Source organism: Littorina saxatilis, linkage group LG11, assembly GCF_037325665.1.
Source record: "Littorina saxatilis isolate snail1 linkage group LG11, US_GU_Lsax_2.0, whole genome shotgun sequence".
Lineage (NCBI taxonomy): Eukaryota > Metazoa > Mollusca > Gastropoda > Littorinimorpha > Littorinidae > Littorina > Littorina saxatilis.
In genome coordinates, this window is record NC_090255.1 from 24,407,771 (window position 1) to 24,430,598 (window position 22,828).

The 22,828-nt window shown below is 45.3% G+C and overlaps 1 protein-coding gene across 1 annotated transcript in view; it reads right to left on the reverse strand.

The window, feature by feature from the left end:
• The window catches only part of LOC138979515 (TPR and ankyrin repeat-containing protein 1-like), a 108,805-nt gene that overhangs the window by 41,872 nt on the left and 44,105 nt on the right, over positions 1-22,828 (reverse strand). The window contains exons 24-39 of the mRNA XM_070352224.1: positions 21,928-22,059; positions 20,396-20,630; positions 18,561-18,856; positions 18,089-18,217; positions 14,583-14,805; positions 13,849-13,976; positions 12,234-12,389; positions 11,468-11,596; positions 10,819-11,025; positions 8,946-9,194; positions 5,500-5,637; positions 4,617-4,719; positions 3,400-3,624; positions 2,665-3,035; positions 1,162-1,326; positions 379-610 (exon numbers count right to left, since the gene is read on the reverse strand). Coding sequence (XP_070208325.1) covers positions 379-610; positions 1,162-1,326; positions 2,665-3,035; positions 3,400-3,624; positions 4,617-4,719; positions 5,500-5,637; positions 8,946-9,194; positions 10,819-11,025; positions 11,468-11,596; positions 12,234-12,389; positions 13,849-13,976; positions 14,583-14,805; positions 18,089-18,217; positions 18,561-18,856; positions 20,396-20,630; positions 21,928-22,059 — 3,118 coding nt within the window. The remainder of the gene's footprint in view (positions 1-378; positions 611-1,161; positions 1,327-2,664; positions 3,036-3,399; positions 3,625-4,616; positions 4,720-5,499; positions 5,638-8,945; positions 9,195-10,818; positions 11,026-11,467; positions 11,597-12,233; positions 12,390-13,848; positions 13,977-14,582; positions 14,806-18,088; positions 18,218-18,560; positions 18,857-20,395; positions 20,631-21,927; positions 22,060-22,828) is intronic.

Consider the following 22,828-nt stretch of genomic DNA (forward strand, 5'->3'; position numbering starts at 1 on the left):
ATGTTCTTAATTTTAGTTGCAGAAGGTATTTTAAGTATTCTGGCTGCAGATTTTTTAATCTTCATCCACATTCATCGATTATTCTGCCGCATAGAATCTAGATCTAGATCCTAATCAAGCTTCAAGGTAATCAGCCAGTGATAAAGGGTTTTTTATTTACTTGAGCTGCTCCTTTGCTATGTAACACTGACACTTTCTTTCTTTATTTGGTGTTTAACGTCGTTTTAAACCATTCAAGGTTATATCGCGACGGAACACTGACACTGCCTGTGCAGAAATAGATTGCCCACACACACACCCTCACACACACACACCCTCACACACACAGAATCCACAATCCCAAATTTTCAGGTTGGAACTTCCATGCCTACATCTTACCGTCCAGCACCATGAGGTGAGCGGCCTCCTTGACATAGCCGTGTTTCTGCAGGAAGGTGATCTGGTCCTCCTTGTTGGGCAGCCGCTCGATGGCCGCCAGCATCTTCTGCTTCTCCCCGTAGCGGTGGTAGAACATGGCCGCCTTGTAGCTCAGGCTGGCCACCATGAACGCCGCCTCTGGCTTGTGGTCGACAAGCGGTTTGGGCACTGGCAGCCCCTTCTTCTCAAAGTCCTGGGTTAGCAAGAGAGAAGTTGTGTCAGTCATGAACCATTTGGTACGTGGTGCAGCAGTTAGGCACCGCATAGGTCCTGCACCTCCGCTTTCGGCCATGGATGTTTATCGGGGGTCCCTCCCCTAGATTGACTGCCTGCCGAGGCTGTTGAGCGATCGGTCTGCCCACCGATGAGTAGAACACATGGGCAAGAGAGAAGTAATAATGATGAAGATTTTGACCAGTTCTGAATAATTTCAGATCTCTTCAACCACAGTTTGTGCATCCCGCCTTGTAACAGAATCTGTTCTTTTATCGTTTTGAAAGCACTTCAATCTAGAACCGTACATACAGCATGGTCAGATAAGAATTGACAGGTATGGTCTTAAAATAGTTTAGAACCCGCTTTTAAGACCTTCAAGACCTCCCCAATTTTAAGACTTAATTTTTCTGATTATTTGAGGTCTTAAAAGTGAGGTTCCACAAAACATCAGGTTCAACCCAAGTCCAAGGAGAAGAAACAATCAACCTTAAAAACAAAGAAACACAAACATAAAACCCGTCAACTCACCTGTTTGCGGATCTTGTAGCGCTGCAGACAGTCGATGGCCTGATCATACAGCTCCTGTTCATCCAGGATCTTCACTGCTCGCCCAAAGTTGTCCACGTGCTCGAAGCACTGGCTCGCAGCTATCCACTTCCGCGCTCGCAAGTAGAGCTGACCTGCCACCTCTGGCTGCAAAAGTATGAAAGTAACGTGGAATTCAAACAAAGGTATTCTTGTTCTTTTCCATTCATGGGCTGAAACTCCCACGTTCACCGTTTTTACCCCACCATTTTGGCAGCTATACGCCAATTTTGGAGGATGCATGTTTGGTATTTTTGTGTTTCTAGAGCCCACCAAACTCTGACATGGATTACAGAATCTTTTCACTGCGCGCCGTCTTGTTCTTTTGCTTGCATGTACACACAGAGGGGGATAAGGCACTAACAGGTCTGCACATAAGTTGACCTGGGAGATAGGAAAAATCTCGGCCGGGATTTGAACCCACAACCTTCCGCTTTGGAGGCCGGCGTCTTACCACCAAGCTATTGTGCCCGTCTGTCTGTTATCTTAAAGGTACTGAACTTGTCAAATCCAGGTGCACGGAGCCCCTGGGGCTATTAGTCATACCTCAGGCAGCTATCCGTTAGAAGAACTACCAAGTTTCATTGACTTGCACCCAAAGAGTCAAGAACTGCGATTTTTTTACGAATTAATTTCGTACTCGGACCCGGCTGGTCTTGACCTATTTTTGGATCTAAAATTAGATCAGGTAGATCACCACATAATTCACAAAAAGACACGTCACTAAAGCAAACTATGTCAGACATCATCATGAGTTTGTGTAAAACAAAATGGAGGCCGGAATCACTCAAGTTGAATCGAACTCCGACCAAACACCACGTAATAACTAGGTTAATTTATGCACTCGCGTGAATAAGAAACTGTCGAGCTTCACAGATGTCGTCGTTGGGTAGTTTTGGGTTTGTTTTACTACCATAGGAGGATTTTTGAACTGTAAATGCACTCAGCTGCAACAAAAACGCAAAACGAAGGCTGTGAGCTGCACTGTGCCTTTAACCAAAATATACATGTCAGGACAGGCCACCAACAATATAGGGACACTAATGGCTGGTCCTAAGGGTGTCCTTTCATTACAGGTTCCACTTCAAACGCTATAATTAGTACTGAAAAATCAAATGTGTTGATCCACAAACATTGCACTGAGCGACAGCAAAATGACCCCGACTTACATGTAGTGAAATAAATTAATACACACACACACACACACACACACACATACATACGCCGAAGCGTAGATAACAGATTTTTAGCTAACTCTCACCCAGATATTGTCACAACACCAATTTTTCCAGTAAAACAAGAATGGTTGTTTGCTTATCCACACCCACTGTTCTGTGTTTTTAACTCTCTTACTTCCACAGAGATCAGACCATATTTGACAGTGATTTTACACATAGCTGTTAAATGCTGAAATGTGAAAATCCTTGTGTCAATATATTCCCTCACCTGTCCGTTCTTCTCAAAGACCATGGCGGCCAGGTAGTTCTCTCTGGCATTCTGCAGACACCGCCCGGCCTTCATCACCAGGTTGAAACGCAGCGCCAACGTCGGGCTGCTCAACGCCACCTCTTGGTGACACTCCAGGAACAAGATGGCCGCCTTCAGGAAAGCATCGCGCATCTGCCGCGGCTGGTTGCGAAGGTGGGAGGCCTGCAACGCCCTCTGGTGAGCGACGGCGATGTTGCGTTTTTGTGCGGCTCCGGCCATGGCGTAGCACTTGGCGGCGACATCGTAGAGCGAGCGAAGCATGATCTCATCACCTCGTTTCTCCCACTCCTCTGGGCTGGACTTCTCGGCGAACATGGACTGGGATACGCCTGGGGAATGAGGATCGTCTTGCCATTGCAGTGATAAAAACAAATTCTGAATTCAACCAACCAGCAAGTCTATCATATTATTTTGAAGTATCATTTCCTAAATACTAGAAAAGAGTGAAAGAAAAAAAGAGTAAAAATGACAAATAAATTAATTTCCTCTCGCTTTCACTTTCTATTACCCCTTCTGGTTTTTTCTGGCTTTTCTCCCTCCGTTCTTTTCTTCCCTTGCTCTGTCACCCAATGCGAAATTATGTACTTTGTTGTTCTACACATATTTCTCTGATGTTACACCTTTGAAAGAGGGCCCAAGGACTGAAATAAGAAAAAGTCAATAGATAAGGATAAGAGAAGAGTTCAAGCCTACCCTCCTCGTCTCCTCCCTCTCGCATGGACACAAACTTGACCAGCTTGCGAGCCTTGCAGTACTCGAACATGGGCGCTCGCTTGTCGGCATCCTGGTCGAAGATCCAGACGTTGACCCTGGCGCGAGTTACCGCCGTGTATAGGTGCTTCAGCTCAGAGTTCAGGATCTTGTGCAGGTTGGGGTCGAAGGTCAAGGGTCGAGGTCGCCCTGTCTGCTGCAGCACGTCTGAAAATGTAGACAAGGAAGCGCTGTTAAAACCACTGAAGTTTCAGAGCGAGTACCGTATTTGACCGACTACAAGCCGCGACTTTTTAGAAAAAAAAAATCGCATCGCGGCTTATAAAAAGATGCGGCTAAAACGTTACCTAAACTTGAATAGCATTCACCTAATGGAAGTCGCCGCGGATTTTCATTTCGCTCGATTAGCGATTACCGGTACTTTATTAGCTCTCTACTCAAGACTCGGCGCTTTTCTCTTTCTTTCACGAATCTTCGTTTGTCAACAAGTCGTCGTGACAAGATAGCGTACAGAGAAACACCGGTTGTATCAGGATCTCGCGTGCGAGATTTCGTTTTTGTGTGTCTCGCGATAGTTGGAGGAGCGAGAGCCGCCATGTTGTGTTTTCGTCTGCTCGAAATGTGCGCAAAAGTCGTAAATCATCCCCAAAAAGCTTATTCCGGGCGGGACTACATGTGTGTGTTGGTTACAAATTGTGTGTGAGATATTTTTCTTCAAACTTTTTCACTTTTCTTCTTTGTTTCACTTGTTTATTCTCGGAGCCGATTTCGCCAAATACCGTACTTTCGTTTGCCTGGTTGTTTTGATTGATTGACACAATCTGATTATATTTTTTTCGACGGCGGCTAATATAGTGACGCGGCCTATACGTGGCTCGTCCCAATTTTTTTGTTAAAAGTCGGGGGTGCGGCTTATAAAACGGTGCGTCTTGTAATCCGTCAAATACGGTACATTTTTCACTAATTTTCTGTTTTTCCTGTTTGCAATGCACAACTTCATTTTCCACTGATATCTTGACTAAAATCACAATTTTGTTAAAACAAATTTCATGTCACAAGAAATATTACTTCCTGGCTGAGAAAAAAAGGAGCGAATACAATTGCAGATCAGGGAAAAAAAAGAATCTCTTAATCAATCAATTCTGGTGTTTAAAAAAAAAGTGTTTTTTTTAATTTGAGCAAACATGCCAATAAATTACCTTCATCGATTTCCACCAGGCCGCTGGTGTTGCTGCTGGCAACCACCTCGTGTTTGGACAGACGCTCCAGAAAGTCTGTCACCACTCGCCACTCTTTCCCCGCCTTCAAAGACAAAACGACATTTTTGTTTCCTCGACTCATGCATTACTTCAATCTGTTATGTTGTTTACTAGCACCCATTGCCCTATGGCACTGTCAGATCCAGTGTTTCTAATGCAACGGATGATATGAGACCAAACGCAGGCACGCAAGCATTCAAGCACACACACACACACACACACACAAGAACGCACGCACACACACACACACACACACACACAAGCACGCACGCACGCACACAAACACACACTCACAAACCGCCTGTACACACACGAACAGACACACTCACAAATGCTACCCTGATTACTTACTGAAGTCAATCTTACCGATTCACAGAGAAATAAATAATTCTGTACACAAAGAGAAAGAAATAGATAAACTCCGGAAATAACTCTGTCAGGTTTGTATGGGTTGTGAAAGAGTGAATACTCTTGCTTTTATTGAGGCAAACTTTCCACACATGCTCCTTGTCCACGTGTTTCAGACACACCCCTCGCGGCCAGCCTATAATGTCACGTGGGAAAGTTTGCCTCAATAAAAGCAAGAGTATTCAGTCTTTCACAACCCATAGTCATACAAACCCGACAGAGTACAGTGGAACCCCCCTTTTAAGACCTCCAAAAATCTGAGAAAATCAGGTCTTAAAAAGGAGGGAGTCTTAAAATGGGGGTAAATTTACAGAGGTTATGAATAGAAAGTCTAAAAAAAATAGGGTCTTAAAAGGGAGGAAGTCTTAAATTGGGGGGTCTTAAAAGGGGGGTTCCACTGTATTGCGAGCCTGACCTGTGAGTCCTTGAAGAAGTTGTAGAGGAGGACGTCATCGAACTCGAGACCCTTGGCCTCGTAGATAGTCAGCACCAGACCCATGTTCAGCTCCTCAGGCAGGCTGTTGCGTGCCTCTTCACTCACCACCAGGATCACCTGGACACAGGAATAACAATCAGTATGTGTGTGTGTGTGTGTGTGGGGAGGGGGGGCTCCATGGATACCATCTCAGAGTCTGCACATAAAGTTGACCCGTGTCCGTTCTGGCCTGGATTTAAACCTGTTACCCAAGTATCACAAGTTCAGTGCTACCAGACACAGGTGACACAACATACTTGAAATTTCTTGTAAATGCCAATATAGTCAAACCTTCCTTGGCAACCACCTCTTCATTACAACCACCTGCCCATCATGATCACACTAAAGGATCCCTTCATCCCCACCCCCTCCCCCCCCCCCCCCCTATAATTCACCTTTCAAAAGTGACCACCTGTCTATAACGGCCACTTTTGGCCTGTCCCTTGGGTGGTCATTACAAACAGGTTCGACTGTTCGACTATAAACAGAATACAGAATACAGAATACAGTATTTATTGAGCCAAGTGACATTAAAAAAACATTTTAAGCACAAGGAATTTAGCGTAGTGTTGGTAAAATCACGCACACACACACACCCACACACACACTGACACACACACACACACGCCCACACATTCACTGACATACACACCAACACACACACGCCCACACTACAGCAGTCACGATCACACCATCACACGCAGGGCAGACATGAGGTAAAACAAATGACAATCATCTATTAAAAGAAAAAGTACAAAGAGTGGTCTAAGATGCTGGTGGAAGGGTCTACACAGAATACAATTTTATAATCTAATGCATAGTTAGAACTAGCCCATCCCCTCCACCCACCCACTCATGAATGACTAAAATAATGCAGATAAAAATATAGAAAAAAAATAAAAATCACACATCAAAGTCCCACTCAACCCCCCCCCCCCCCCCCCCCTTCCCCACCACCACCACCACCACCACCTAACACTGAGTCACAGGATGTGGTGAGCTCACCGCCAGCAGGATCACCGACTGCGAAGCTGCCCAACTGAGGGATGGGATGCGTTAAGGGAGGAAACAGCTTGGGGGAAGAAAGAGGTCTGGAGACGTCGAGTGCGTGCCCCCAGGGATCGGAATCGACGACCTGAGGGCAGGCGCTCGAAGAGGGGATGGCCAGGGTGGGACTCGTCAGCCACAATTTTCTGGGCTCTGGACAGCATGCGCTTGGCATAGAGGGATGCTAGGGAGGGCAGCTCACAGCCGACGATCCTGCTAGCAGTGCGCACCACACGCTCCAGCTTGTTCTTGAGCAGCTGGGAGGTGTTGCCGTACCACACTGTGATGGAGAATGTCAAGATGCTCTCCACCACGGCCCTGTAGAACTGGACCAGGATGACCTGGCTGAGGCGGAACTTCTTGAGCTGGCGCAAGAAGTAGAGGCGTTGCCGCGCTCGCTTGACGATGGCGTCAACGTTATCATCCCAGCACAGGTCGTTGGAGATGGTGGTGCCTAAGAACTTGAAAAAGTCCACCATCTCGATGGGATCGCCGTTGATGATCAGTGGAGCCACAGGGCCTTTTTTCCTGCGAAAGTCCACCACCATCTCCTTGGTCTTGGTGGCGTTCAGCAGGAGATTGTTGTTGTCGCACCACGACACCAGACAGTCGACCTCCTGGCGGTACACGGTCTCATCACCGCCGGTGATGAGACCTTCGGCTGTGGTGTCGTCAGCGAACTTCACCAGCTGAACTGAGTCATGAGAGGCGACGCAGTCGTTGGTGAAGAGGCAGTAGAGCAGCGGTGAGAGGACGCACCCCTGGGGTGCTCCGGTGCTCAGGACCAGCGTCTTGGAGAGGAGGCCGTTGACCTTGACTGTCTGGGGGCGCTGAAGGAGGAAGTCAAGGAGCCACAGGCAGAGGGAAGGGGCAAGGTCAAAGAGGAGGAGCTTGTCATAGAGTTTTTGGGGGATAATGGTGTTAAAGGCCGAGGAGTAGTCCACAAAGAGGAGGCGGGCATAGGAGTTGGGGGTCTCGAGGTGCTGGAGGATGAAGTGGAGGGCAACGGCGACAGCGTCGTCCACAGACCGGTTGGCCTGGTAGGCGAACTGGAGGGGATCGAGCCTACCGCTGATGACGGACTGGAGGTGCTTGAGGACCAGGCGCTCAAGCACTTTCATCACCAGGGAGGTAAGGGCCACCGGTCTGTAGTCGTTCATGGCCGACGCTGTGGGCTTCTTGGGGACGGGGATGATGGTTGAGGCCTTGAAGCAGTGGGGAACAGTACAGAGCTGGAGGGAGGAGTTAAAGAGGTCAGTGAGAACAGGTGTCAGCTGATCCCCACAATGCCGTAGGGTAGGGCCTGAGACGCCGTCTGGGCCAGCCGCTTTCCTGCTTTTCTGTTTGCGGAGAAGCAGCCGGACATCCCGCTCACTGACAGTGAAGGGGGGAGGCAGGGGGGACGAGGGGTCGGGGAATGACGCCGTCACAGGGGTGTGGTTGTCGCGGTCAAAACGAGCGTAAAACTCGTTAAGTTTGTCAGGGAGGGTGGGGTCGTCGGCTACTGGGGGGCTCTTCTTCTTGTAGTTCGTGACCGCCTGGAGCCCGTGCCACACAGCACGAGAGTTGCCGGACTGGAATTGCACGAGAGTTGCCGGACTGGAATTGCACACTATTACCTGATGAGCGCGGTCTTGTATAGCATTAACTGCTGAAAATATGATAAATAGAGAATACTACATGGCTTGCTGTGTCGTACCAGATTTACACGAGTTGTTTTTTTAAAATATTGAACTGCGAGCGAAAGCGAGCTGTTCACTATTTGAAAAAGCAACGAGTGTAAATCTGGTACGACACAGCAAGCCATGTAGTATTCTGTTTATCCTACATACTGTACTTACGTGTATTTTACTGAAAATGTCCTGCATTAGATGCAGCTAAATTGAAGACGCTTGTTTTGGAACCTCGATCTCTTCTTAAGCCTCGTGCAATCTATTACGTCAAAGCAAAGAAACGTCACTCTGAAAGTGTGGCGTGACGTGTTAGTTCTAAAGATTCATCGAGGGTAATTAGCGAGCGCAATTTGTGTTTCTATAATGACTTTGTCTCTGTGACTTTGGCATCATAAGCAGTGGAAAAACAGGTCCCTGCCAGACTTGCTTGACATGACCTCATTTACATGATATACACACGTGTGATTTGAACGATTATTATCTCACGGGTGTCTCTCTCACGTATGTAGGATAAACAATATTATCAGTCCCAATGTCTCGAAAGGCTGAATCATATCAGATCTCGGCTCATGCCTCGATCTGATATGATTTCAGCTTTCTCGACATTGGGACTGATAAATGTGGAATATAACAGTCAAATCTAACGATAACTAATAACCAACCAACCTGATGAGCACCAAACTCAATGTGTGACGTCTTTCGCTTGTTGCCGCTCAGCAGAATGGCCAGGTCTGCCGGACTGCCCGATTCAAGGACCACCGGTTGGGGGCCGTCGAACAAACCCTGGTCTTTCTCCAGACGGTCGAAGGATTCTGGGAAGAACTCCACCAGCAGGTCTAGGACGGCAGAAGCAAGGGAGAGAATTCCGGCGTGTGAGCGATAGTTGTGGGTCAGTTGGTACACGTGTCTTGGCACCTGATTAGTGGAAAATACAACCAGTCGTTTTCAAGGTGCAGTTATGGTGTTACATATCTTACACAAGGATCTTGAGATAATCATGAAACTGTTTCCCTCAACAACTTCTAATTTCAATCAACTCTACTTTCAAATCTTTTTTCAAGGCTTCAAAGTAATACATGCCGAAGCCTCTACTTTCAAATCCTTTTTCAAGGCTTCAAAGTAATACATGCCCAAGCCAAGACGCAGTGACGTTGTGCGTGGTGGTACTACTTCATTTTCTATAATGCAATCTATCTGAAGGGATAGTGTCCAGGTCTGTTTACATTCTTGTGGCATGAAGTCATGAAATTGTAAAAAACGTGCAGGAGGCAAATTAAGGTCGAGGGGAAATGTCCCCAGAGGTGAACCAGGGTTCAAAGCCCTCTGTAGCCGAAAGGGATGCAACATTTCTACATTTTCAGAACCTTGAATGGAAACTTAAAGGTACTGACTTGTACATGTCATCTTGTATGAGGGTCCCTGAGTTGTAAATATAGCATTCAAATACAATAATACACACAAAAAACGGGTATTAGATTTGTTAGGAATAGGACGAAATTTTTTTTTAAAAAGAGAAATTAATGTAAAAATAAAACAAGTCGCGTAAGGCGAAAATACAACATTTAGTCAAGTAGCTGTCGAACTCACAGAATGAAACTGAACGCAATGCAACGCAGCAAGACCGTATACTCGTAGCATCGTCAGTCCACCGCTCATGGCAAAGGCAGTGAAATTGACAAGAAGAGCGGGGTAGTAGTTGCGCTGAGAAGGATAGCACGCTTTTCTGTACCTCTCTTCGTTTTAACTTTCTGAGCGTGTTTTCAATCCAAACATATCATATCTATATGTTTTTGGAATCAGGAACCGATAAGGAATAAGATGAAAGTGTTTTTAAATTGATTTCGAAAATTTAATTTTGATCATAATTTTTATATTTTTAATTTTGAGAGCTTGTTTTTAATCAAAATATAACATATTTATATGTTTTTGGAATCAGAAAATGATGGAGAATAAGATGAACGTAAATTTGGATCGTTTTATAAACATTTTTTTTTTTTACAATTTTCAGATTTTTAATGACCAAAGTCATTAATTAATTTTTAAGCCACCAAGCTGAAATGCAATACCGAAGTCCGGGCTTCGTCGGAGATTACTTGACCAAATTTTCAACCAATTTGGTTGAAAAATGAGAGCGTGACAGTGCCGCCTCAACTTTCACGAAAAGCCGGATATGACGTCATCAAAGACATTTATCCAAAAAATGAAAAAAACGTCTGAGGATATCATACCCAGGAACTCTCATGTCAAATTTCATAAAGATCGGTCCAGTAGTTTAGTCTGAATCGCTCTACACACACACACAGACAGACAGACAGACACACACACACATACACCACGACCCTCGTCTCGATTCCCCCCTCTATGTTAAAACATTTAGTCAAAACTTGACTAAATGTAAAAAGGAAGTTTTTATGCCTGGTATTATTACTTGCTTCAACAGGTCAGTGACAACGTATTTCCTTTTTACTACCCAAAGTTTGCAACTACGCTAAAAAATAACCAATGCAACAGCAATTAGCTATGTTCAAAATGTATCTACCTCTAGCATGCCAGTCTTGCCCCGCGCTTTGAGCGACTGCTTGGCGTAGTGGAAGAGCGTCTTGAGGTCGCTGAAGCGGAATGACACTCCGCGCATGATGCTCTGAGCCGTGTCGCCCGTCAGGAACATGTCGTTGGGGTTGTGCGCCAAGCGGATCAGAACGGTCAGTTCAGCCTGAGTGAAGTCCTGCGTCTCATCCACAAACACCTGGAGATTTTAATAATTAACAACATGACAGCTGCACAACACTTGCCTTTTGACCTTTTCCCACCAGAGCGCCCAATACTGCTCGCTCAAGCTCCCACATACAGCTCCCTGACACACCTGCTATACACAATGCTACCTATGGCACATATCTGTTTCCATTTTTAGTAGCTTTCTACCGGGTTTGAACATTGATACATTTTACAAAACTTGCAGTAGTTACTTTGCTGCGATATTCTTAAAGTTTGAAATTGATGGAGTTACATTCCACGCCCCAGGAGAAAGAGGGTTAGAGTAGACTTATCTCCATTGTGAAATGACAAAAGAGGACATTCACCATACACAGACTAAAATCTAACACAGTATATGGAAGTCCAATACCATGAAGATACCACACACACACCCACACACCCACACACACACACAAGCAGACACACACACAAACCTCATGCAGGACCCAAGGCAGCGGCCCAGCCGTTCGGAGTCGCTGGTAAATGTTGAACACCAAGTCAGCTTCATCGTACAGGCCGTGTTGTCGCTTGTACTCATTGTACTTCAAGAACAGACCGTACACCTGTCAGAAAAAGATCAAAGATGTGTTATATTCTTCTTTTTCTTCTTCGTTCACAGGCTTAGACTCACACGTTCACTCATGTTTTTAGCACGAGTGGATTTTTACGTGTATGACCGTTTTTACCCCACCATTCGGGCAGCATACGCCGATTTCGGAGGAGGCATGCTGGGTATTTTCATGTTTCTATAACCCACCGAATTCTGACATGGATTACAGGATCTTTTCCGTGCGCACTTGGTCTTGTGCTTGCGTGTACACACGAAGGCGGTTTAAGTCACCAGCAGGTCTGCACTTAAGTTGACCTGGGTGATTGGAAAAATCTCCACTCTTAACCCACCAGTGACCGGGATTCGAACTCACGACCTCCCGATTAGGAGGCTGACGTCTTACCACCACGCCACAGCGCCCGTCGATGTGTTATATATTTTTTACCTGACAGAAACTTTTAGAATCATTCATCAGCAGCGGACTACTGCACTTGACTTCTGCATTGATTAGCAAGTCTGCACATCAAGTTGACCCTTAACCCACCAGGCGGCCGCGGCTGGGATTCGAACTCACAACCTTTCGATTAGGAGGCCGATGTGTTATCCACTGGGCCCGCCATAGTAATCCCCATCAATACCAGCCCTCTCACCTTGTCCCTGCTGCCGGTGAAGTTGGGCGCCTGTTTGCGGCCGAGCTGTTCGTAGCCCTGCAGGTCCAGGTAGCCCTTGGGCTGGGCCAGGGAGGCGAAGGATCCCTTGATGAATGAGATGATCTCCGTCCACACCAGGCTAGGGTGGTAGCTCACCTGGGGACAAAAACACATTGAAACTTGTATGCAGTGGAACCCCCCTTTTAAGACCCCCCCCCCCCCCCCACAAACACAATGAAACTTGTATGCAGTGGAACCCCCCTTTTAAGACCCCCCCCCCACCCCCAATTTAAAAATTCCTCCATTTTAAGACCTTGGTTTTTTTTAAAGATTTTCTGTTCATAGCCTCTACAAATTTACCTCCATTTGAAGACTCCCTCCTTTTTACATTTAGTCAAGTTTTGACTAAATGTTTTAACATAGAGGGGGAATCGAGACGAGGGTGTGGTGTATGTATGTGTGTGTGTGTAGAGCGATTCAGAGAAAACTACTGGACCGATCTTCATGAAACTTGACATGAGATATCCTGAGTATGGTATCTCCAGACGTTTTTTTAATTTTTTTTGATAAATGTCTTTGATGACGTCATATCACGCTCTCATTTTTCAACCAAATTAGTTGAAATTTTGGTCAAGTAATCTTCGACGAAGCCCGGACTTTGGTATTGCATATCAGCTTAAAGGCTTAAAAATTAATTAATGAGTTTGCTCATTAAAGTTGTCATTAAAATCGATTTTTCACAAACAGATTTAAAATTGATTGCATTGTATTCTTCATCACATTCTGAATCTAAAAATATATACATATGTCATGTTTACTCTTAAAATGGGATCACAATTAACGAAAAAAGATTAATTAATCTTACGATTGAAATTTAAGAAATCGATCCAAAAATGATTTCATCTTATTCTTTATCATTTCCTGATTCCAAAAACATATAGATATGATAGGTTGTATTCAAAACAAGCTCAGAAAGTTAACAAGAATACAGAAAAGCGCGCTTTCCTGCTTAGCACAATACGCTACCGCGCTAATCTGGCGTGTCAATATCACTACGTTTTGCACGTGGGAGGTGAGCGATTTCCTTCACGTGGGGATTGACGAAGCTGTACTGTCTTGGTGAAAAAATACAGTGCGTTCAGTTTCATCCCGTGAGTTCGACAGCTTGACTAACTGTAGTAATTTCGCCTTACGCGACTTGTTAATACATTACTTTCTTAGATTTTTGGAGGTCGTAAAGGGGGGGGGGGGGGGGGGGGTGTTCCACTGTACTTTGAAGTGCTTTTTAAAAGTTAACAGTCAATCTGTTTTGGGTTTGTTATTGGCCATTGTGTGTGTGTGTCTGCATACTTCGAGAAAAGTAACAACTCAACATATTAAGAATTTCTAATGTAGTGCCTAATACTGATCTCTAAAATGGCTGTATCACACGCACACACACTTGTAACTTACACGCTGCAACCCAACCATACAAACAAACACACAAAGACTCATAGAGAAACATACACACACACACAAACAAACATACACACATCGCACATGCACATGCATGCACGCACACATTTATGCTGACAAACACACACAAACACGCACATACTCTTCCACAGCAACTTACCTGGGCTTTCTTGGTGATCTTGGGCCAGATCTCATGAGCAAACACTTCGTAGGTGACCTCTCGTCTGTTGTCTTTCTTGTGGGGGCGATGGTCGGCCGCTGCTCCTTCATCTTTCTCTCTGCCCTCACCTGCACAATCGTTCATTAAAGTTTAATGCAGTCTTATTATAGCAAGTGGGAGTGGTGATGATCAATATATCCTGCGAGATTCTAGGGACCCAATAGCAAGAACTTGAAAAGGATGCCTTTTCCAAATGTGTATAGTGTGATATGTGTTTGCTTCGGTTAGTTAATCCAAGCTACAAAAGCCTATCATCATTAAGACTTACATGAAACTTTTAATGAAACCTTCTCGATAGCAGAAGCTGTTGCATTGGTTGTATGCCATCTTGTGTGCTGGAAGTTACATTTTGGATGCATTTTGGGAGGGCAAGTTTTTACTCAGATCTCTACCGCAGTCGCTGTTGACATGTATGTACGGGAGTGCATGTTTGTATGTGCATGCACGCGTGAGAGATTGACAGTCACTAACTCCTGGCTTCCCTCCAAAACAGACTTCTCGATTTTTATCAAAATGTTCCTCGTTGAACATTAAATAAAAACTTGACTAAATGTAAAAACAACTTTATGACAACGAAATTTCACTTCACTTCTTTTTATTCTGCTTCTTATTTGAACATTCTTTCTTTTTTGTCGCTATGAAAATCCACCTCCTCTCCTCATCAATACGCTCACCTTCTTCATCCTCATCGAAGAATTCCTCCTCCTCCTCATCTGAATCGTCCTCCAAGGGGACGAAGGCGAAGATTTCCTCGTCAGCTCCCCAACCCTGGATCGTCACCCGCAGACTTCCGTCGTCGTTGCGCTCAAAGAAATGTGGTGCGGGTAACGAGGCGTCCAACATCAGGATCAGCTGCCGCGATGTCACGAATAGCGGGAACTTGTACTGGTCAATATCCTGAAAGACAATTGCTAATATAGTGGTACCCTTTTAAAGACCTCCAAAAATCTGAGAAAATCGGGTCTTAACCCCTTTACTGCCTTATGATGGGTATACCCGTCATGTGCCTGTGCAGCCGCAGCGCCTACGTGACGGGTAAACCCGTCATCTCAGTTCAGGAATTTTCCAGAAATGCTACGTCACTGCTGACACAAATACCAGCCAATGGCTTGGTAGGATACCTCATTCTCATGAATAAACATAAATGGTGACGCGGTTTTGCGTCTGAAGGCTATTTTCGGCCTTGGCGGCAGGGAAGGGGAGAGAAAGCTCGACTCGTCAAAATGGCTAACGGTGACAGTCGAACCGGCCCTAGTACGGAAAAACAAAGACGGACTGACGCTACAGGCGGTGCAAATGATTATGGATACCGACAGGGGAAGGGGGAGATCTTCTTTCGGACGATTACGTTGAAAACAGGTAGATGACAGTGATTATGATCCTTTCTTCGAGCAAGCAAAACAGCCACCTGTGTTTGATCCACAGGCACCGGAAGATGCGCCGGACCTATTTTTCAAAAGTTCATAATTATTTGAACATCATTATAAGCCAAACTAATTACTATTTCCATGTTTAGACACTGAAAACAGATTCTTGGTTCAATTTCCTTTAAAAATAAGGTTTTACTTATCTACCTACTGCCAGTTTGGAGCTAGATTTTTTTGTGAATTATTACACCCCGAACTCCAAAATTCCCTGGCAATCAGGAATGCACATAAGTAAGTTTTGATTGGCAGCGAAAGGGTTAATAAGGTGTGAGTCTTACAATGGGGGTAAATTTACAGAGGTTATGAATAAACATTCTGAGAAAACTGTTTCTTAAGAGCGAAGGAGTCTGAAATTGGAGGGTGTTAAATTAGGGGTTCCACTAGGGCGGGGATGTAGCTCAGTCGGTAGCGCGCTGGATTTGTATCCAGTTGGCCGCTGTCAGCGTGAGTTCGTCCCCACGTTCGGCTGGAGATTTATTTCTCAGAGTCAACTTTGTGTGCAGACTCTCCTCGGTGTCCGAACACCCCCCGTGTGTACACGCAAGCACAAGACCAAGTGCGCACGAAAAAGATCCTGTAATCCATGTCAGAGTTCGGTGGGTTATAGAAACACGAAAATACCCAGCATGCTTCCTCCGAAAGCGGCGTATGGCTGCCTAAATGGCGGGGTAAAAACGGTCATAATAATAATAATAATAATGCAAACTTTTATAGCGCTATTCTAGAAAAATGTCTACTCTTAGCGCTTTACAATACATACATCGACCAAGCATACTATACACGCACAGGCAAAGAAACCGACCAAACATAACCAACAAACTATACATGCACAGGCAAAGAAAGCGACCAAACATACAATACACGCACAGGCAAGATAACGACCAAACATAAACAAACATACTATGACCAAACATAACCAACATACTATACGCGCGCAGGCAAAGAGAACAATCAGCACATGTAATAATTACTGACAACTAATAATGCAGGCATACAATGACAGTCCAATACACAGCCTAAGCACAAGAACCACAGTAGGCTTCTATATAAAAACGTGTCAACGGTACTATTTACACACACACACACAGTGCTGACACAAAGCGCAGAAAATATATACTTGCGCTGAAAGAGGTGTGTTTTGAGATTTGTCTTGAATGTAGTAAGAGAATCTGTGTGTCTGAGAGGGAGTGGTAATCTATTCCAGGTCACAGGGGCTTGATAGGCGAAGGACCTCTCGCCACATGTTTTTGTTTGCACTGTGGGGAGTCGGAAGAGTCGAGTGTCGGCGGCGGAGCGAAGCTGACGAGAGGGGGTGTAGAGATTGAGGAGTTCTGACAAGTATTCTGGGGCAGAACCAGAAACGACGGCAAAAGAAAGAGAGGAGAGTTTGTATTCGATCCTTTTAGTGATTGGCAGCCAGTGTAGAGAGTGAAGAAGGGGTGTGGCGTGTTCATACTTGGAAGATTTGAAGATCAGGCGGGCAGCGTTATTTTGGATCCTTTGAAGTCTATCTAAAAGCACATCTTTGAAGTCTATCATACACGTAAAAGCCGTGGGAGTTTCAGCCCATGAACAAACAAACAAACATTGGAACGTTTGATTATTGACAAAATAAAAAGTTACATTTCCGTTTTGACAAAAATGTAACGTTTTGTGTTGTTTGTGTAACAAACAAAGAAACAAGGGGTTCCACTGTGATACCCTTCTTCTCGTGTAAACCATCTTGTGGAGGATAACAGATCCGTCCAGGCTCTCACATGAAATAAGACTCAGCTAGCATCCTTCCATTTCAACACTGTTTTTGTTATCATAAATAGCTTCTTCTTCTTCTTCTTCTGCGTTCGTGGGCTGAAACTCCCACGTACACTCGTGTTTTTGCACGAGTGGAATTTTACATGTATGACCGTTTTTACCCCGCCATTTAGGCAGCCATACGCCGCTTTCGGAGGAAGCATGCTGGGTATTTTCGTGTTTCTATAACCCACCGAACTCTGACATGGATTACAGGATCTTTTTCGTGCACACTTGGTCTTGTGCTTGCGTGTACACACGAAGGGGGATAAGCCACTAAGCAGGTCTGCACATAAGTTGACCTGGGAGATCGGAAAAATCTCCACACTTAACCCACCAGGCGGCTGCGGCCGGGATTCCAACCCTCGACCTTCCGATTAAGAGGCCGACGTCTTACCACCCCGCCACATCGCCCGTCATCATCATAAATAGCATCATACTACTCAATGTTTTCTATATCTCTCTCTCTCTCTCAAAAGTAATTTTCGTGAATACTTAACATTTCCATCATAAGACACATTAATTGTAATCATCATCACTATCATACTAGTTATGCTTTCTTTGTCTCCTTGCAGCATTCACGAACACACACACACACTGTGACGCACACGCACTTCACCCCTCTACCCATTTTCCCCCATGTGTACACTACATTGGGGTATGCACATTAAAGATCCCACGATTGACAAAAGGGTCTTTCCTGGCAAAATTGTATAGGCGTAGATAAAAAATGACCACCAAAATACCCGTGTGACCTGGAATAATAGGCCGTGAATGGTGGATGCAGCGCCTATAGGCTGTTGATCTACTGGCCGATGTGAATGCGTGATATATTGTGTAAAATATTCCATCTCACACGGCATTAATAGGTAACATGCGCCTTGAGTCGCCTTGTGTGGTGAGATACGTGCGCGATATAAATCCTCGTAAAAATGTGTTTTTTAATGTGTCAAGAACATTACCTGCAGTTTGTGAGGCATGGCAGACTCCTCTATGTCGACGTGAAAGTGAGCGATGTCGTCAGCGTGACACAACTCACGAAAGTTCTTCTGCACCTCACTGCATAGCACTTGGTTCTTCGTCACAAACAGCTGGCCAGAAACAGACACAACTTCAGTACACTTCTTCAGTGCCTATATTAGCAATTGTACAACTTAATTGTGTTTCGGTTTTTCAATTATGCTTTTCTGTGTGTGGGTGTGGGTAAGTGTGTGTGGGGTTGTGTTAGTGTGTGTGTTAGTGTGTGTGTGTGTGTGTGTGTGTGTGTGTGTGTGTGTGTGTGTGTGTGTGTATGTGTGTGTGTATGTGTGTGTGTGTCTGTGTGTGTGAACGTGTGAATGCTTGCCTGTGTGTCTGTGTGTCTAAGCGCCTAACTGTCTGTCATGAATGCCTATCTGCACGAGCACACGACAAAACATTTTCACCAGAACTCACCTGGTGCAGATGGTCGTACTCAACGCCAGAAATGACTGTCTCCTCACACTCATCCTCCCACTCCTCATCTTCCTCCCCTTCCTCTCCTCCTCCTTCCTTCCTCCTGCCACCACTGTCACCAGACGAACACGATTCCTGACTGTACGACTTCTGGGCGAAAGCTGCTCTGGCTTCCTTGGTGGAGCGTTTTGGGGGTGCTGCTGTTGCCCCTTTGGCGCTGTGGTCGTTGTCATCGTCATCATCATCCAGCAAACCGTCAAACAGATCGGAGTTGGGGTCTTCCTCCTCTTTGGTTTCTGAAGAAAGAAATTTGACTTTGAAGAAATTGGGTAAGATATTTACATAACTAATTAATCTAATAGACTACCAAAAATAAACAAGAAGGGCAAAGCCCATACGACTCACATGCTTTACACATTTTTCCTACCAAAATACATGTGACCTTGACCCAAGGTCAAGGTCATCCAAGGTCATGCAACACAAAGCTGTTAATTCAAGACATAGGAAGTACAATGGTGCTTATTAGCTCTTTCTACCATGAGATATGGTCACTTTTAGTGGTTCACTACCTTATTTTGGTCACATTTCATAAGGGTCAAAGTGACCTTGACCTTGATCATATGTGACCAAATGTGTCTCATGATGAAAGCATAACATGTGCCCCACATAATTTTTAAGTTTGAAACAGTTATCTTCCATAGTTCAGGGTCAAGGTCACTTCAAAATATGTATACAATCCAACTTTGAAGAGCTCCTGTGACCTTGACCTTGAAGCAAGGTAAACCAAACTGGTATCAAAAGATGGGGCTTACTTTGCCCTATATATCATATATAGGTGAGGCATTGAATCTCAAAAACTTCAGAGAAAATGGGAAAAATGTGAAAAATAGCTGTTATTTAGGCAACATTTATGGCCCCTGCGACCTTGACCTTGAAGCAAGGTCAAGATGCTATGTATGTTTTTTGGGGCCTTGTCATCATACACCATCTTGCCAAATTTGGTACTGATAGACTGAATAGTGTCCAAGAAATATCCAACGTTAAAGTTTTCCGGACGTCCGGACGGACGTCCGGACTGATGTCCGGACGGACGGACGACTCGGGTGAGTACATAGACTCACTTTTGCTTCGCATGTGAGTCAAAAAGGCAGGTCTCAACAGGGAGGAAATCTTGAATGGAGGTAAATTCATGGATGATCATCATGAACAGACAATTTGAGAAAACACCTTAAGTTTAAAAAGAAGCATGTCTCCAAATGGAAGTACCCCTATCAGTTTGAACAAAATAATTTCTCTTGCTTCTACAGTGGACGCCCGCCCCCCACCCATCCCTTTTAAGACTCCCCAATTTTGAACTTCCTCTGGTTTGTTTGTTTGTTTGTTTGCTTAACGCCCAGCCGACCACGAAGGGCCATATCAGGCGGTGCTGCTTTGACATATAACGTGCGCCACACACAAGACAGAAATCGCAGCACAGGCTTCATGCCTCACCCAGTCACATTATTCTGACACCGGACCAACCAGTCCTAGCACTAACCCCATAATGCCAGACGTCAGGCGGAGCAGCCACTAGATTGCCAATTTTAAAGTCTTAGGTATGACCCGGCCGGGGTTCGAACCCACGACCTCCCGATCACGGGGCGGACGCCTTACCACTAGGCCAACCGTGCCGGTATACTTCCTCTGGTTTAAGACCTTGTTTTCTCAGACTTTCTCTTCATAACCTCTGTAGAATTACCCCCATTTTAAGACTCTCCTTAAGAGTAAGACCCAATTTTCTCAGATTTTTGAAGGCCTGAAAAAAGAGGCGTTCCACTATGTTGCATCAATCTTACCAGGAGCGTCGTCAACAGCGTACTGCACGGTCCGTGGCAGCCAGGGGGCGTAATCCATCTCCTTGGACTTGGTCCAGTAGGTCAGGAAGCGGCTCCACAGGCGGTAGAGACAGCACGTGGTCTTGCCCGTGCCGCTGCGACCCAGAAGCAGGATGGGTGCTCGAGATGACAGGTTGATCACGGCGTGCTCGCGGTCCGTCACGCGGAACGGGAAGTCGATCTTCATCTCCAGGTTCTAGGATATAGAGAAAAATTTATTTTTTAAATAGACAAGACAGGCATGAGATTACGATAGTCTTTCTTTCTTTATTTGGTGTTTAACGTCGTTTTCAACCACGAAGGTTATATCGCGACGGGGAAAGGGGGGAGATGGGATAGAGCCACTTGTCAATTGTTTCTTGTTCACAAAAGCACTAATCAAAAATTTGCTCCAGGGGCTTGCAACGTAGTACAATATATGACCTTACTGGGAGAATGCAAGTTTCCAGTACAAAGGACTAACATTTCTTACATACTGCTTGACTAAAATCTGTACAAAAATTGACTATATTCTATACAAGAAACACTTAACAAGGGTAAAAAGAGAAACAGAATCCGTTAGTCGCCTCTTACGACATGCTGGGGAGCATCGGGTAAATTCTTCCCCCTAACCCGCGGGGGGCATTACGATAGTGTTAACTTACAAAAACTAACAAATAACAAAAAAATTAAGCCCAATTTCTGGTTTAGGAAGATGAACAAGGGAAAGGGCAGCCCGAAGGGAGCAAAATAGGGTTCTATTCCGTGGAAAAGGGGGGCCAGGGTAGCTCAGTCGGTAAAGCACTGGACTTGTGATCCTAGCTATGGTCGCTGGTTTGAATCCAGGCAGGGATGGACAAAGGTCCCTGCGCCTTGAGTCCGAGTCTGGAGATACGCGCGCGATATAAGACTTCATATAATAAAGGTCAACTTTTTGTGTATCCATGTCCCACCCCGGTGTCACCACTGTGGCACATAATAGACCTATGTCATTCTGCCGTAAGTGCAGGTGACTGATTACACCTAAACACGCAGACACCTGGGTAGCGCGACTCTGTTGCTGCTAGCTTTCCACTGGGAGGAAGCGACCCAAATTTCCCAGCATTGGGAGAATAGAGTAAATGAAATGACAAATGTGTGTGTATGTGTGTGTGTGTGTGTGTGTGTGTGTGTGACTGTGTGTGTGTCTGTGTGTGTGTGTGTGTGTGTGTGTGTGTGTGTGTGTCTGTGTGTGGTGTGTGTGTGTGTGTGTGTGTGTGTGTGTGTGTGTGTGTGTGTGTCTGTGTGGTGTGTGTGTGTGTGTGTGTGTGTGTGTGTGTGTGCGTGTGTGTATGTGTGTGTGTGAGTGTGTACGTGTGTGAGCACACTGTTGCTATTGTACCTCGCCGTGAGCTCTGTTGAGAAGGGGCGATTAATAAGTGTCCATTATTATTAAATGAAAAACTGAAAAACTGAAAAATGAGATCCGATCAGCCGAGGCAACACCCCCCCCCCCCCCCCCCTTCCAGCCTGACCTTCAAGACGTTGTAGACGAGGGCGGAGGAGAAGCAGTAGAACTTGAGGATGTGGAACTCCATCTCACTGGCACTGGCCGGCGGGTACAGCTTCAGCTTCCCCTCCTCCTCCCGCTGCAGGGCTGAGAGTACCTGTAGCAATATCACATTGTATTATTATCCTTGTAGCGATATCACATTTTATCATATCCACAGACCTGCCAACCCTTATGAAGCCTCAAGTGTAACAGTTGTACCTGTTTGTTTGTTTGTTTGTTTGCTTAATGCCCAGCCGACCATGAAGGGCCATATCAGGGCGGTGCTGCTTTGACATATAACGTGCGCCACACACAAAACAGAAGTCGCAGCACAGGCTTCATGTCTCACCCAGTCACATTATTCTGACACCGGACCAACCAGTCCTAGCACTAACCCCATAATGCCAGACGCCAGGCGGAGCAGCCACCAGATTGCCAATTTTAAAGTCTTAGGTTTGACCCGGCCGGGGTTCGAACCCACGACCTCCCGCTCACTGGGCGGACGCCTTACCACTAGGCCTCTGTGATGCGGTCTCTTCACTATCTGAATCTCGCACTCTTTTTTTCTTTTTCATGTTTTTTCTTTTTCATGTTTTTTCTTTTTCATGTTTCACTTTAATCACAAGCTGCCATGCAGACGCTGGACGAACAAAGACTCAATGCTGAGAACACGCGCGCTTCCGGTAAATCGGAAAACGTCTTTTCAGCGCAACGGCCAACTAATTGGTCAAAACATTTTAAAACATTTAAAAAAAAAAAATTTAAAAAAAAATTGGAATTTCGGAATTTTAATTACAAATCCGTAGCACCGTATTCTGCATATAAAAATCGAAGAAATTACGGAGAAACCGTAGATGTGCACAGGTCTGAGAACGCCACTGCAG